We start from the raw sequence: 15,035 nt of genomic DNA, 5'->3' as shown, positions 1-15,035 counted from the left end.
CTGCTCCAATGGCTTTGGTCAGTGTATTTCTGGACATCTGCATCAGGCTATATGGTGTCCTGTTACACAAGTGTAAACTTGGAATAAATCTTTAGCCTTAACAGGAGTTGTGCAAGATATGCATTGCTTTATCTGAGAAGGGAGTCAGAGTCACTGTCTCCAGGCAAGCTCCTAGATCTGTCCCCTCATGGCCATCATGCACCAAGTGTTTACTCTCCCTTTCATTCCATCATCCATCAGTTAAACTTCTTACCAACTCAGCCTAGCCTGCAAGAAAGCAAACCAAATGCCCACTCAGCCAAAAACCACTGGTCTCTCCCATATAGGCAAGCAATGGGGATAGTCTTGTAGGACAGCTTGGCACCCATAATGTACTCATTTTTCACATAGAAGAATAGCTATCTAAAATCACTGGGTCAGAGCAAGTAAGGAACAAGGTACTATTACACTCTATTTGTAGATTCTTCTACAATATTTCTTCAGATCTTGCAGTTAAGTGAAAGACAAATCAGTGCAGAGCTGTTTAAAAAAGGGTGCAGTGAACGGGCTGTGTCAGTAATACTCAACAGGGCACCTTTGTCCATGTCTCACAGCCTTGCTGCTTGAGCCACCAGACTCATCTATAACATCATACAGCTACTTTGCCCACACTCTCATGGCAGCTTCAGGAAAGAGAAGGGAATATGGGAGGATTGCTGCCCTGTCATTGTTGTTGCAGGAGCAGCAGGGGAGCAGGAGAGGAGAGAGCTGGAGCCCTAAGGAGCTCCCATGGCCTGACTGGCTGGTCTTGGTGGCTCAGGCTCCCTGCACCTATGGGGTGTGTGAGTGCCTTGGGCTTGACCCTGCTGGCCTGTGTTGAGCAGACAAGAGCAACACTCCTCCCAGGTCAGCCTGTCAGCAGGACTGAGAGGTGTTGGGGGAGAAGATGGAAAGAGGAGGGCTATGCTTCAAGTTGTTTTTGTGTTCACTGGTACTTTATCACTCTGTAGCCTTTCCAACTTGACCCCAAATCCTGCCTGCATGCTTAAAATAGGGACTGGCTCATCCCAGCTGCCACATCCATCAGCGTCTGTCATTTTAGTCCTTTATCTCCCTCCTTGTTAATATAAGCCTGGAATGAGCATGTGTAGGTCTGTAATGAACCACTGCAGAAGAACCACTGTTACAGTATAAATGCTGCTTCCTGATACTTCATCCAGATGCAGCTGTTAACTGAGAAGGTAAAGAAGACACCAGTGCTGCCTACTGACACAGCAGCTAATGAAAAGAGTTAGGAAGTTGAAAAGAGGTTAAAAGGAGCCTTTCCCAGTATTCCCCAAAAGGCCAACTGCTGCTCCATAGCAAAGTACTTGGTGCTTGGCACTGGATGGGAACATTGTATCATGAGTATCTCCCCCAGTTGTAAAGCAAGGGGATTGGGGGTTAAAGGCTGTCAGCAGGTGCTCAGAGTATTCCTCACATGCCATGGTATTCCTCCCTGCTCACTGCAACCAAGGATGGAGGCTGGTGACCAGCCAGAAGAGCAGTAGTAAATTTCCTGCAATTCTCTAGTCCCTCAGTACTGCAAGTCTTTGTAGGCAACTGTTTGGGGTTCCCAGGCAGGCAGGACCAGGCTGTGCTCCCAACGCTGCCTGATGCTGTTTCAGGTACCTCTATACCAGAGAAGACTGGTGGGACTCAAGCAGGCCACGTGGGCTGACAATCATGAGCAAGCAATGCATTTCTCTCATGGCTAGTGAGGATGCTGGGTCTGGCTTGGTCTGTGCTCAAATCTTACTGGACTGACAGAAAGTATATGCACTAAAGCAACTATTGGTATTTCAGTGCTCTGCAATCCAGGAGGGACTTTTCCATGTCTCCATTCCTTTCTGGGAAAACAGGACCAGGTCTCTTCTAGTGCAGGAAGAGACCTATGGAGTCTGAAAGTAGCATGTGTCTGGCTCAGTCTTCCACAGATTTATAAACCCTCCTTGGAAGCTTATGAATTTGCTCCTGTTATCAGAGGGAAATGAACTATCCACAGCTTCATTTTTACACCAAACCCATACCCCACTGCATTTGCCAGGGAGGAAGGCAAAGGGGTTAAACACAGAAGAGGATTGTGCAGAGAAAGAAGTACAGGACAGGACTTAATCCACAGTCATGACAGCAGGGTGCAGTGTACTGGAGGCTGCAGAGCCTCTGGACAGAGACCAACACAAGCCTGCCAGTTTTTACATGACTGCCAGTTCTGTGCTGCAGAAACTTTAATGGCAACCCATAACCTGCCCATCTGGAGTACAGCGAGAGCAGCACTGAGCCTTTGAGGCCCCAGGCCAGGGTGGCTGCCCAGTCCAAAAGCCAGGCTCCCTGCCCATCCTGAAGGTCAGGCTGCCCTCAGGATCAGCCATTTGCTCCCCATGTCCAAAAGATGCCCTCTCCTGGGCATGAAGTCAGTGAGTCACATGAAGTGTCACTAACAGGGAGCTTCTGCTTAGGCTGCAGAAAGCTTGGAAGGTGTCACCCAACAGCTGATCTGAAGAGGTGGGAAAAGTTGGAAAAAGTGGTATTTCAAAGAGAAAACCTCTCTGCTTGCTGTAATACATACCTGAAGAGCTTTCTTGTGCAAATGAGAAGCAGCACTGACAGACTCTGACAAGTGGTAAGGGTTGGCCCCAGACCTGGCCCTGGGGGATTGCACTGTCCAACCTTCTAGCACATACTGGTGAGGATTGACCTCTCCTTTTGTGTGAGAAGCCCCACAAACTCTGTGAGCCTCTTGTAACTGGCTGTTAGACTTTCCACTCCATGCCTCAGCAGACACACTCTCCCATGGCATATTCCTGTCAAGGTATGTCCTGGTTAGATTTCAGATGGGTTTAGGAAATCCCAGTTTCAGAGTCTTATGGATTTATGCTACTGGAAATATAAATCAGTGTGAAAAACTGGAACATATTTACTCAGAAAATTGTCCATCTCCCTGCCCTCTCAGCAGGAGATATGTAGTGACAAAAGAGCTCTTGTCAGAGAGGTTTGGGTGTCTGCAGTACTATGTACATGCACATACAAACATGTTTTTTTCATTACTTTGCCTGCTTTCTCCCATTGATCACGTTCAATCAGACAAAGGACAGAGGCAGCTGAGACAGAAAAAAAAAAAAAAAGAAAAGAGTAAGGCAACAATTGAGGAGGAAAGGAATAAGAAGAGGTGTTGAAAGGAAGGTCAGTGCTAGGAGAGGCCAGGAAGGCCAGGGCTGAGATCAGGCTGTAAGAGTACAGTACAGGTTTCCTTGTACAGCCCTCGGCAGACAAAAGGACATGCTGATTGTTGACGTGTCTTGGGGAATTCAGCCCCGCTTTCAGGAACAGAATGCAAGAGAGGAGGGGGTCAGATGCAACTTGGCAACATCTGTCCTTCAGTAGGGACTATATTTAGATAGTGGTATGTGGGGGCTGAACACATGCTGGGATGCTAAGAATAGAGTAATCCTGATAGTAACTCAGTGGCTTCACATCTTGCCTCAGTACAGCCCAGGGAACCTGTCTTGAAACTTTGCAACCACTCTCCCTGCTGGCCAGCACAGCTTCTCTGTAATGAAGTAGGCTGTGAGTAAATAGAAGTGGTTTGCAGTGTAGGCTCATGTCATCCATTTCTCCCCTTGCCTGCCCAAACCACCTCCCACTTCCTCTCACTGGGAGAGCTCAGCCTATAAGGTAGGAAGATAGATTTTATTATCAGTCTTCACTTAATTTCCTACAATCTTTCCAGCAGAAACCTTTCAGCCTCAGTCTGAGTCAGAGTTTAATACTGAATACAATTCACCTTCCCACCCAATGCCCTTCCACTCACTGATTATGCATCTCTCAATGAGCCATCCCCTTCCCCCAGAAGCTACAATGACATGGGGTCCAATACTCCATACAGCCTGGCAGCCTTCTGTGATATGCAATCCTGTCACAGGGTTCTCATGGAGAGATAACAAATTACTTTTTGTGGTATAAAGCCTTACCAAAATGGAGTGACTCAAGCCTGCTCCTCCTAGAACTTCCTGCTCAAACCACAAACAGAGCAGTTGCTAGATGCAAAAGCAAAAACAAACAGCCTCCATATCTTCTTCTTTCTGAAGATGTGTATTCATATCATTTTGCTTATTGGGCCACTTTGGTTTTCATTTAAGGCCAGGGTTTACTCTTTTTGTGTAAGGAAGGATAATCCTGTGGCTAGAGAGAGGAGATGGCTAGAGTGGGTAGATGGCTAGAGTGGGATTCAGAAGACCTGGATGATTTTTTGTGTGACCTCAGAGAAGACACTCAGACTGTAGCCATAAAAGGACTGTAGCCTGGAAATAGGACATTTTCCAACAGTCTTTCTTTATCTCAGTTGCCTACTTGAACACAGAGATCCAGTGAGATACTTTCACTATGCCTAATTATTAAGTAGCAAATAACATCACATCCTCATACCAATGCCATGTTTTTATTGGAAGCTATTTTACAGGACAATATCCATAATAATTACACTAAGCATTACAACTACACAGGAAGTTAGTTCCAGTAATTTCCTGACAAAACATCATGTTCCTTCTTAGAAGATGACGCTGGAAGACTTGCCTCTTGGTGAAGCAGGTCCAGTGTCCCAGAGCTACTTCACAGGCCATCCATGGTGAAGCTTAATTAGGGAGTCTTTATATAAAGAAAGAGGGAAGAGAACACATACTTTGTGGGATGGACACATCAAGGGAGAGGGGTGAAAAGATGTGTCTTAAGTGGTAGGACAGACTTGGGTGGCTTCTGGGCAAGGGTTTAACAATGAGAGCTGGTAGTGGAAGAGGATGCTAGTGCTGCTCAGTTGGTTAAGTACATGTCAGACTACTGTAAAATAGGTTACTGCCCAGAGTGTACTGGTGCAGGAACAAAAGAACAAGTTCTTGTTATTTGATGGTAAATTAGCTGAAAAGTGATTGAAATGTAATATCAATGACAAAGAACAATGCCACATGTACTAGAATATATATAAAAGTACTTGATAAGCATTTTACCCTCAACAGAGTAAGCAGCAGGACATCAAGTGGTTTTTATATGAAGCAAGGATTCAGAAGGAACTGATATATTTGTCAAATATTTGTACCAGGTCCCACATTTAGGAGCTGTGAGAAAAGCAACTAAATGTTCAGAAAAAACATGCTTATACATGTAAGTCCTTTTTCTAGATGCTTAGCCTGGCTCATGTGCCATGAAAGATTTTAGAATCTAAACCGAATGGAATTGAAGCTCATAAGCAAATCTAGCAACTAAAATGGCTTTTTACAGGTCCAGGCACTGAACTGGGACAGAAGGAGGGAAAGATGCTTGAACACAGGGCAGAATTATCCAGAGACATGCTTCAGTCCTGCAGTGTGGGGGGATAGGATGTAAAAGAATAGAGATAGAGCAGAAGGCAATCTCACCCCTGAGGAGTTGCAGCTGTACCAATCACCAAAGATTAGGAACAGGCCTGCCCTTAATAGGCCACAGCTGTGTCCAGTAAGATGAGTGCTATAAAAGAGTGGGTTAGGTAGCCAAGGAGAACACTGGAGTTTGTTGGCTGTGCTGTGAAGAAGTAGAAGTCAGTGCTGCAAGGAGCTGCCCCCCAAGAAATCCCTGAGAAAGTATAGAAGATTTACAGTTAGATGCTAACATTCCAGAACAAGGTGTTTCCAGCCTTAGTGTTGCATGCTGATACTGTGTTCTAAGGGGCCGTGAGCATTTGCAAGCCCTGAATAAAAACCCTTCTCAAAACAGAAGGCTCTTTTCAGCTATTACTAATTGTTGAACAGCAACAGTCTTAAGTGTATTATGCCTCCACAATATTTATGCTGAGAGAGGGCCAATTAGAAGAAGACATACCTGCTATTATTTTGATAGAATGAGAGTCACTTTGGTTTGCAAAAAAAAAATCAAACACAGCATTCATAACACTGCAAGAGTGGGTTACTGCACCAAAAGACAGCACTCACTAACCCAAAAGCAGCCTCTCAGCAATAGTCTGAGGAGGATAAGCACCACTGTTCTGCCACAGCAAGGACAGGATCAGCCACAAGTATGGATTAAAGAAGCATCCCATTCACCTGAAGGATCTAGGGCACTTAGGTACAGAGAGTTTCCTGTGCCTTGCGACATCTTTGTAGTCATCTTGTAGGTATGAATGTACATCAGAAACCAGGCTCACCCTCCACAGATGTATTCTGTAGTTCTAGCCAGTAGCAGGCTGAATAATATCAGTGAATGAACCTGACCTCTGGACTGCAACTACTGTGGTAAAATGTTGAAATGATCCTTGGCACATCTTTGGCTGAGATTGGCTATTGCTGTCCAGAACAATTCCCAGGCACAGTTTGGGAGCTAGAACAGACCATTCCCAGAGCCACTGCTTACGGGCATGGCACAAGTGCCAGAGAATGGTCCCAGGTACATTTAATGCACGTGTGGTTTCACTGCAACTTCTCATCAAGAGATTCTTCCAGAACCTCGGAAAGTTCCACTGGTGCCACAGCATGCCCTCCCTCACTAGCAGCCAAACATAGCACCTGCCTAAGTGCCAACAGTCCATAAAATGTGTCCAGGAGCACTCCCAAAGCAGTTTGAGGCACTCCAAAACCAGCATTACTGACTGCTACAGAATAGCAGCGCTTTTTTATATGTGACAGTAAACATTTGTGAAAACAGATAAAGTACAGGCTGCCCACTGAAAAGGGGAGAGGAAGAGAAGGTGCTCACAAATCTGGATGCCATCAGGCCTATTTGGGTTAGAGCTGGCACCTCCAGCAGGAATCATGTCACATGAGCACAGGAGAGTGGCACACAGCAGCCAGGCTGTGTGGCACAGGGAGCAGGGACAAGGCAAACAGGCAGCGAGGATATTTTGCAGAGGAGACAGTAGAAACAGTGAATTATCAGCAGAGAAGCATGAAGGAAAAAGAGGGAATTTGAGAGCTAAAAAGGAGGTTGTGAACTGCTCTTAAAAAAAACCCAAAAAAACTTTTGGCTTTAGAACCAATACAATGCTGTGTTACTGCTTCCCCTAACAATTGCCCTAACATTGCTGCAGAGTATTTGTACAGAACAGCCAAATGAAAGGAGTCTCTTGAGCTACCAGGGCCAATCCTCTGTAGTTTTCAGAGGCCATATTGTTTACTCCATAAACTGATTCAAAAGATTTTAAATTTTTTTTCTTGATTGGAAATTCATTGCTGAACCTTCCTGGTTAGTTGTTCTATGCTGTCAATCCTGTCACCTATATTTGAATAGTGTTGCTGGTATTTGCTCAACATCTACTTGTAGATTGCAGTCACCTCTTTCAATATTTTGCTAGGTGAAAGAAGCCTTCTCTTCTCCCCTCCTTTTCTATGGCTGCTCTACCTTAGATTTATTTTCCTTGAGAGGGGCTGGTTCTGTAAGTATGATATTTCCAGTGAATTCCCCTTTGTGCATTAGGCAGTAATATCAACACCTTCCTATCTCTGTTAGACATGTCAACCTGAGGCTCATTTGTTTATGTTTGCCTTTTTTTTTTTCAGAGATTCATAATTTTGCTGGCTTATTATTGGTGATGCACTAATATGCCCAGGTCCTTTGCCTCTACTATCAGTACCAGCTGTAATGACTCAGTTTCCTCTATTTTGTCAGTATTACTAATACTTGTGCTGGAGGTAGAAGTGCCTTCCTTGCTTTTTATAGAAAGTAACTGTTTGCCTCTCATTGAATAAATCTTGTTTTGTAGCAGGATCCCTAAAGACAGGTTTGCATGTCCTTGCACTATCCTAAAACTGTCCTGTTCATCTTCATAAAAATTATTTCCATAATATAATTTCATGTTAGGTTTCTACTTTGGTTGATTAATAGCATTAGTGCTTACAACTGTTCTCAGACTAGCTATTTTACATTTTGTTTTGTTTTGAAAGCATTTGATGCACGTATCCTTGCTGCAAAGAAATCCTCCAGGAACCTGATAGTTTTGTTCTGTCTTACTCTCTTTCCAGAATGGGTTAACTTTTTCATCAGTTACAGCTACATGTGAGGACCATGTACCTTCCCTCAGCCTTTCTAAAATAAAAATCTTGCTATCTATGGATCCTTTTTGCTCCTTGTGTTTATGTTTGTTCTCTTTCTTTCTTAAGACTGTTTCTGGTCAAAGATCTTTCCTGCACTGAGGACCCCATAGATTTATGCAGTGCTCCAAGTGGGCAGAATCTCCTCCCTCCACCTGCTGGCCACTCCTCTGTGGATGCAGCCCAGAGTGCTGCTGGCCTTTGGGCTGTCAGGGCACACTGCAGGCTCATGCCCAGTTACATCCAGCCCAAGAGACTGTCCACAAGGATTTAATTCCAGCTTCTTTCTCCAGGTGTGTCCCTGAACCCATAAGTCACAGGGAGTTGTTGAATGGCACAGAAGCTCTGTGGCAGCTGCATCCAGCATGTGAAGATAGAGCTGCTTTCCTACCCCTTTCTGACAGCTGGATTGAGGTTTAAAATTGATCCCTTGCTTGGAGAAACAGTTGAAACTATAGCTATGAATCCTTTTAGTCTGTGGAAAAATGGGTTCACACCCCACTTCCACCATGTTCATGTACTTTATTTTGTTACAGCCAGTTGAATACTTTGAACTAGAAAACAGTTTCAAATGCATGTATTCACTGTACATTTTGAGTTAATTGCAATTTGAAAAAAGCCAGTAATTTAAGCCATCCTTGTGAACACTTTATGAGAGAACAACCAGTTAGAGGCCCCATGGGAAGGGAAGGGAAAGGAAGGGAAGGGAAGGGAAAGGAAGGGAAGGGAAGGAAAAAGGAACCATGCAGCACACCCAAAGAATTTTCAGGAAAACAAAAAAAAAATATACCAAGAACAGCAACCAGTGGTTAATTTTATCCTAAAATCCATAAAGAGAAACAATAAAAAGGTGATGGTGATGTAAACTTTAGAAAGCATGAAGGCAAGAAGACTATGAACTGTGTACACAGCTCATGTAAGATGAGGAATTGTGAAGGGCTGTGTGATACAGCAAGAGCGACTCAAGCAGGAAATCCCACTTAGTGCAACCTTTAGTCTTTGGAATGCCTGGTTGCTTAGTGTTATCAAATCTGCATTAGGAAATCACATAAGATTTAGACAGGTAAGGTACTAGTCGTTCAGAAACAATTTTCTGTTTATCTGTAGGGTAAACCACTAGGACTGCCAATTCTTAGATACTACCCAGGGCGTGCTGCTAACTACCTGAGGGGAAAGGATTTCCCTCCACATTACATTACACAAAAATTAGATGCATTGTGAAATTTACAACTTCCTCTGAAATACTTGCAGGAAACACAAAGGAAGCAGGACAAGAGGTGACTCTTAACCTAGTCTGGCTTGGCAAATCCAGCACCTCTACCAAAGTACAACATGTATCATTTATATATAATGTATTTGTTATCCTTGATTAATTTCCCAAATTAACTTTTTATCACTTATTTATCATTTGACTCAGCATCCAAAGGTTAGGATCTTTCCTTAGTATTACTACTATGACTTTCTAGCCTAGAAGTTGAAATTCTCTAAAATGACAGCACTGGAATCTCTGAGACACAAGCAGTGTCCACTCAGTTATCTCCTGGCACCTATCAGCTATTCATGGCTGTACTTTCCATCACATGACACCTGGCAGTTTGCTCTCTTCTAAGCAGGTTACATTCAGATATGATCTTCCTGAGTACCTGGTAAGGACCATCCATTCTTTGGAGACTATTTAAGTGGTGTTGCCTTTAAGATACTATGTAGGGTCATTAAATGCTATTAAATTCTGGGTGATAAGAGACAAAAAAGATAATTATAAAATGAAAATCCTGCCTAAAGAATGATGTCTACTTTGATCCTCAAATAGATTTGTGTAAATTATATTTTTCATAATTATTTTAATGCAATATCTAATTATTGTAAAATTATATATATTTGTATTGCTAGCCTTAAAGTACAGCACCCAATTCTGGGTAAAAGTTGCTTCTAGTTAATACCTTCCTGCAAGTGCTACTAATCCTTGGGCAATATTCCATTCACCTTAAGGTGCAACTTAGCCTGGGTAATGACTAGTTCTTGCTGCTGTTCAATCCTGAGTAATCTTTATAGACACTCACAATCTCCTCCCTCTTCAGTACCAGTTTCTTATCTTCTGAGGGAAAAACGAGTCAAAATAATCTAAGACCATGCAGAATTAATGTAGCCCCTGAAAATTCCATTTTCCTAAGAACCACTGATGCCAGACACCTGTTTAAAGGATATTGATTCTTTTTAACCTGAAACTCTATGAGTTTGTGCAGAAGTTGTTTTTCTGGAGAAAATAATCTTTTTCTACATAACAAACATTCACTTCAAGGCCAAGCTATGGGATTCCAAACAATTTGGCAGAAGTTACAAACAAACACTACATGATCTGGGGTGAGCCAAGACACAGAACATCTAATTTCAAAATTCTGTGAGAGACATGGTCTGCTTAAGGAAACAGAAGGAGCTGGGCAGAGCATTTTTTCATTTCTGTTGCTGGGTGCCTTCCAGTGAGATATCCCAAGACATCATTGTGTCAAGGCTAATGCAGCTGTCTTGAGCTTAATAAAGAGGACCTTTTTTTCCTCTAGTTTTCAATCTATTCAGTAGTCTTTCTGAAAAGACAACAATAACAGCTGTTTATCAAAAGTAGTGCAACACAAGGTTCATGTTTATTCAATTTTTTAAATCTCCCATTCAACCAATTGTTTTTCTTTAATTCTTGAAATTAAACCTGTATTTGCTGCCTAGAGCATCACAAATATTCACTTCAGACAGTGTGGAAAAACTTTTACCAACAGAAGAGGCACTAAGAAATGTACATCTATTTTGAAAGCTGGAATATAGTAATGAAGTGTTAGGGACAATTGAATTAAAAATATGGCTTTAACTGCTTCAATTTATTTTTTCTTTAGTTGGATGTCTTCCATGAGTACTGAAGTTTCCATATTTGAACCCTTTTCCCTGCACTGTCACTATGGTTATAGCTCTGCTGACAACTCAGGAGAGTTGTACAGCCTACCAAGTGTCTGAGCTGTACAGACCTGCTCTGAAGCAGATCTTCACCTGACACTTGTCTCTACCTCAACAGCATCTATTCCAGGACCCATAGCCCACCTCACACCCTGCTTTAGCACACCAACCAATTTTTCCTTTTCATATCTGCTGCCACTGTAAGGAGTTCCTGTATTCCTTAACAGTAGTGAAAGATGCCCAACTCAGGAGGGATATCTTAGTTCAGCAGAACAACTTTGGTCTCACAGTTCACACCTCAAGGTCCTACCTTTGACACTTGAAGGGGTCTTTTCTGCTCTGAACCCCCTTGCAGGCGGAAGCCCCAGGGGGCACCTCCAGACAGAGTGATGAGCATTTCTTCTTCAGCTCCCATGATTTCTGTGCTCTAGATATTTTGTCTTCACAACTTCAGTACAGATTCCAGTTCTTAACAGGCAGAATCTTCTATTCCCATATCCACAATTCACACCACCACTCTCTAGTCCTCACAAGGCCCTCTGCTTACTTTCTCCTTGAAGTTCACACACACACAAGAGTTGAGACTGTCAAGCCCAGCCTTCACGGCTCTTCTGGACTCTCAGCTGCTGCTCTGCCTATGATTAGACATTTGATTCTGCCCTTGGGAAGGGGCCAGAGTTGTCCTACACACGTGTCATGTCAATCTCACCCTCTCTGCCCCCCCGCATACATGATGGATCTCTCACCGGAACGTGGCTGAAAATAGCACACCTCCTGTCTCTCCAGAGCTTTGTCTGACACTCTTAAAGTTGGAAGCATTTCAGTAAAATTGTTATTTCCACTTTGCATTCCAAATGCAAATCTTAGAGTCATTCAGTACTCAGGATCCATTAGTTTGAGTTTCAGGCAATGACATGTCACAGGCACAAACTTGTACAAATCAGGTGACAGCACCTGACCCTATGAATTGAACAAAACCAGCTTGCAATTAATGTGCTCTCCACTTCTATTTTCTCCATGCAGCTAGTGTCTTACACAGCAGCACTATGCCTGCCCTGAAAGCCACAGGCAGACTGTAGATGTGCTGTGCTCCCTCTGCAGCGTGCTGCTCGCTGACATCCCCTACATCCACTTGTAATACTAGACACTGGGACCAGAATAGCTGGGATTAGCTCCACACACAGGATTCACACAGTTCTCTGCAGGGCACTGCTTATATAGACTCAATGGCTGAGAGAGCCTAACCAGGTCATAGAATCAGAGAATAGTTTGGGTTGGAAGGAACTTTTAAGGATCACCTAGCCCAATCTACCTGCAATGAGCAGGGACATTTTCAACTCTAGCAGATTGCTCAGAGCCCTGTCCAATGTGACCTTGAGTGTTTCCAGGGATGGGGCAACTGCCACCACTCTGGGCAGCCTGTTACAGTGCTTCACCAGCCTGGTAGTTGTCACGATCAGTCTTTACAAACGGGTTTCGTGATGGTTCGTGGATTTGATCTCAGGGTGCAAAAAACTGACACGGCACAGGGGATTTGCAGTAATAATCAAAACAACTGCATCTTTATTGAATGATCACAGCAAAATGCAATAGAGGGACTAAGGGAGAGAAAAAGATAGAGAAAGAGAGAAAAGAGAGAGAGAGATCTGAGAGAAAGAGGGGGCTATAGCTACCAAATCTAGAGACAAAGTCTTTCGGTCCAGTCCAGTCACGGATCTGCCTGTTACGTCATGGAGATCTCAAAATCTCTAGCTAACTCAGAGGGTTAGAGGGTTTTTTCCTTATATCTAGTCTAAATCTACCCTCTTTTCATTTAAAACCATTACTCCTTGTCTTGTAACTATAAACCCTACTAAAAAGTCTGTCTCCAGCTTTTTTAAAACCCTCCTTTAAGTAGTGAAAGACCACAATAAAGTCACCTCAAAATGTTCTTTCAGGCTGAACAACCTCAACTCTCTCAGCCTTTCTTAGTAAGAGAAGCCTTCATCCCTCTGGTAATTTTCCTAACCTCCCTCTGGACCTGCTCCAATGGGTTTATGTCCTTCCTGTGCTGAGGACCTCAGAGATGGACACAGGTCTCTGGATGGGGTCTCACTAGAGTGGAGCAGAGTCTTTCAGTGTTTTTTCTTTAGGATCATGACAGACAATCTCCTAGCCATCCCAAGGCAGGGAGTTATACAAGAGTTAAAGTCCATGTTCCCCCTTTCCTACAAGGCATAAACCATCATTTTCTGTTAAGGTTCTGAGGACAAGCTTACCCTTACCTCTTCCTTATTCTGCATGTGCTTAGCCCTCAGTGACTAACATCCTGACACCATATCATCCAGAGGATGTGGTGTGATGCCATTGCTTGGTTGACTACTTCATTGCCACTACTATAGCACCAGTCATCCGGTGCCATTGCATATTGCTGGCAACACAGTCACAGAATCATCAAGGTTGGAAGAGACCTTTAAGAACATCAAGTCCAACCATCCACCCAGCACTACCACTGTAACCCCTAAACCACTATATCACATCACTCAGTACCAGATCCTGATGCCTCTTAATCACCTCCGGGTTGGTGACTCCACCACATTCCTGGGCAATCTATTCCAATGCCTGACCACCTTAACAGTGAAAATATTTTTAATATCTAATCTGACTCTCCTCTGTCTCAGCTTTAGACCATTTCCTTTTGTCCTCTCTGTAGCCACAGAAGAGACCAGTCCCCACTTCACAGCAATCTCTTTCAGGCAGCTGTAGAGGGCGATGAGATCCCCTACGAGCATCCTTTTCTGGAGAATAAACAATCCCAGGTCCCTCACCCATTCCTGTAAGACAAGTTTTCTAGACCTTTCACGCGCCTTGTTACCCTGCTCTGGACACGTTCCAGCACCTCAGTGCCCCTTCTGAAGTGAGGGGGCCAGTAGGGCCTGCTGAAGGCAGTACTTGAGGTGTGGCCTCAGCAGTGCCGAGTACGGAGGGACGATCACTGCTGCTGTTGGCAGGGAGCGAACAACTCTCTGCACCTTGGTGCCGAACTGGCCCTGGCTGCTCCCCTGTCGCGGTCTTTCCCAGGCCGCTGGCGGGACAGGCGGCCAAGGGCACCGTGGTCAGTGGTGCCCGCGGCTCAGCAGCGTTCGGCCGAGCCCCGCTCACGCCTCAGCGCCCGTGCGGGCAGCGCTGCTTTGGGCCGCGCGAGAAGCGGCCCCGCGGCCCTCCCCGCAGCTGCAGTCACCGCCCGCCCAGCCAGGACGTCAGGGGCCGGGGCCTCCCAGCGCCTGCGCCGCATCCGGGCCCCGGCGGGCGGAGCGCGGACGTGGCAGCGGCAGGCGGGGAGCGGCAGGCGGGGAGCGGCAGGCGGGGAGCGGCGGGGCGGGAGCCGGAAGTGGGCCCGGCAGTGGCGGCAGCGGTGGTGAGTGAGGCCCGAGGGGGCTCCGGGTGGCCGGGCCCACCGGCGGGGCCGTGCGGTGCCCGCTGCGGGCGAGCGAGCGGGTGGGCGGCGTTGAGCCCGGCACCGCGCCCGGCGGCCCGGCCGCGGCCCGGAGCCGAGGCGCTGCCGCCGCTGCCGCCGCTTCCTCCTCCGCCGAGGCCCGGTGGCTCCCGGTCGGGTGACGCGTCGGGCCCACCGTGCTGCGCGCCACGGGAGGCTCTGCAGAGCCCTGGGCTCCCCGGAATGCGCCCGGCCGGGAGTGTCCGCATCGCCCGCGGCCCGGCCGGTGCCGGCGGCCTGCGGAGCCGGGCCGGCTGCCTGCGGGGCCTGCGCTTCCAGTGCCTGAGCTGCCCGGGAGACCCGTCGGTGTCCCGGTGCGGTGCGGCGACACCCCGCGGCTGCGAGTCGGGCCGTCGGTCCGGCACGGAGAACCGAGTGCTGCTTTTTGGTCGGGGTGCGCCGCGAGTCAGATACCCCCCTCTGCAACCTCTCTAATCTCCTGTAATCCGCGGATCCTTCCCTGGCGTTTGTGCTGGGCTGTTCAAGCTTTCATTCATTCGAGCTTTGCAAAGGATGGTCATTACTGGCGCAGATCTGGCAACTGAGATTGGGTG

At 45.9% G+C, this 15,035-nt stretch overlaps 2 protein-coding genes across 2 annotated transcripts in view; one reads left to right on the top strand and one right to left on the bottom strand.

Annotated features, from left to right (window-relative positions):
- The window catches only part of SYNPO2L (synaptopodin 2 like), a 35,454-nt gene extending 23,933 nt beyond the window's left edge, over positions 1–11,521 (bottom strand). Inside the window, exon 1 of the mRNA XM_058810291.1 lies at positions 11,317–11,521. Coding sequence (XP_058666274.1) covers positions 11,317–11,421 — 105 coding nt within the window. The 5' untranslated portion in view covers positions 11,422–11,521. The remainder of the gene's footprint in view (positions 1–11,316) is intronic.
- A 2,855-nt stretch (positions 11,522–14,376) lies between these two features.
- Positions 14,377–15,035, top strand: part of SEC24C (SEC24 homolog C, COPII coat complex component) — a 36,470-nt gene continuing 35,811 nt past the window's right edge. The window contains exon 1 of the mRNA XM_058810936.1: positions 14,377–14,403. The gene's annotated coding sequence lies outside the window, so the exon portion shown is untranslated. The remainder of the gene's footprint in view (positions 14,404–15,035) is intronic.

The sequence above is a fragment of the Ammospiza caudacuta genome, chromosome 9 (assembly GCF_027887145.1).
Source record: "Ammospiza caudacuta isolate bAmmCau1 chromosome 9, bAmmCau1.pri, whole genome shotgun sequence".
NCBI lineage: Eukaryota > Metazoa > Chordata > Aves > Passeriformes > Passerellidae > Ammospiza > Ammospiza caudacuta.
This window is presented reverse-complemented; position numbering and strand designations above follow the sequence as displayed.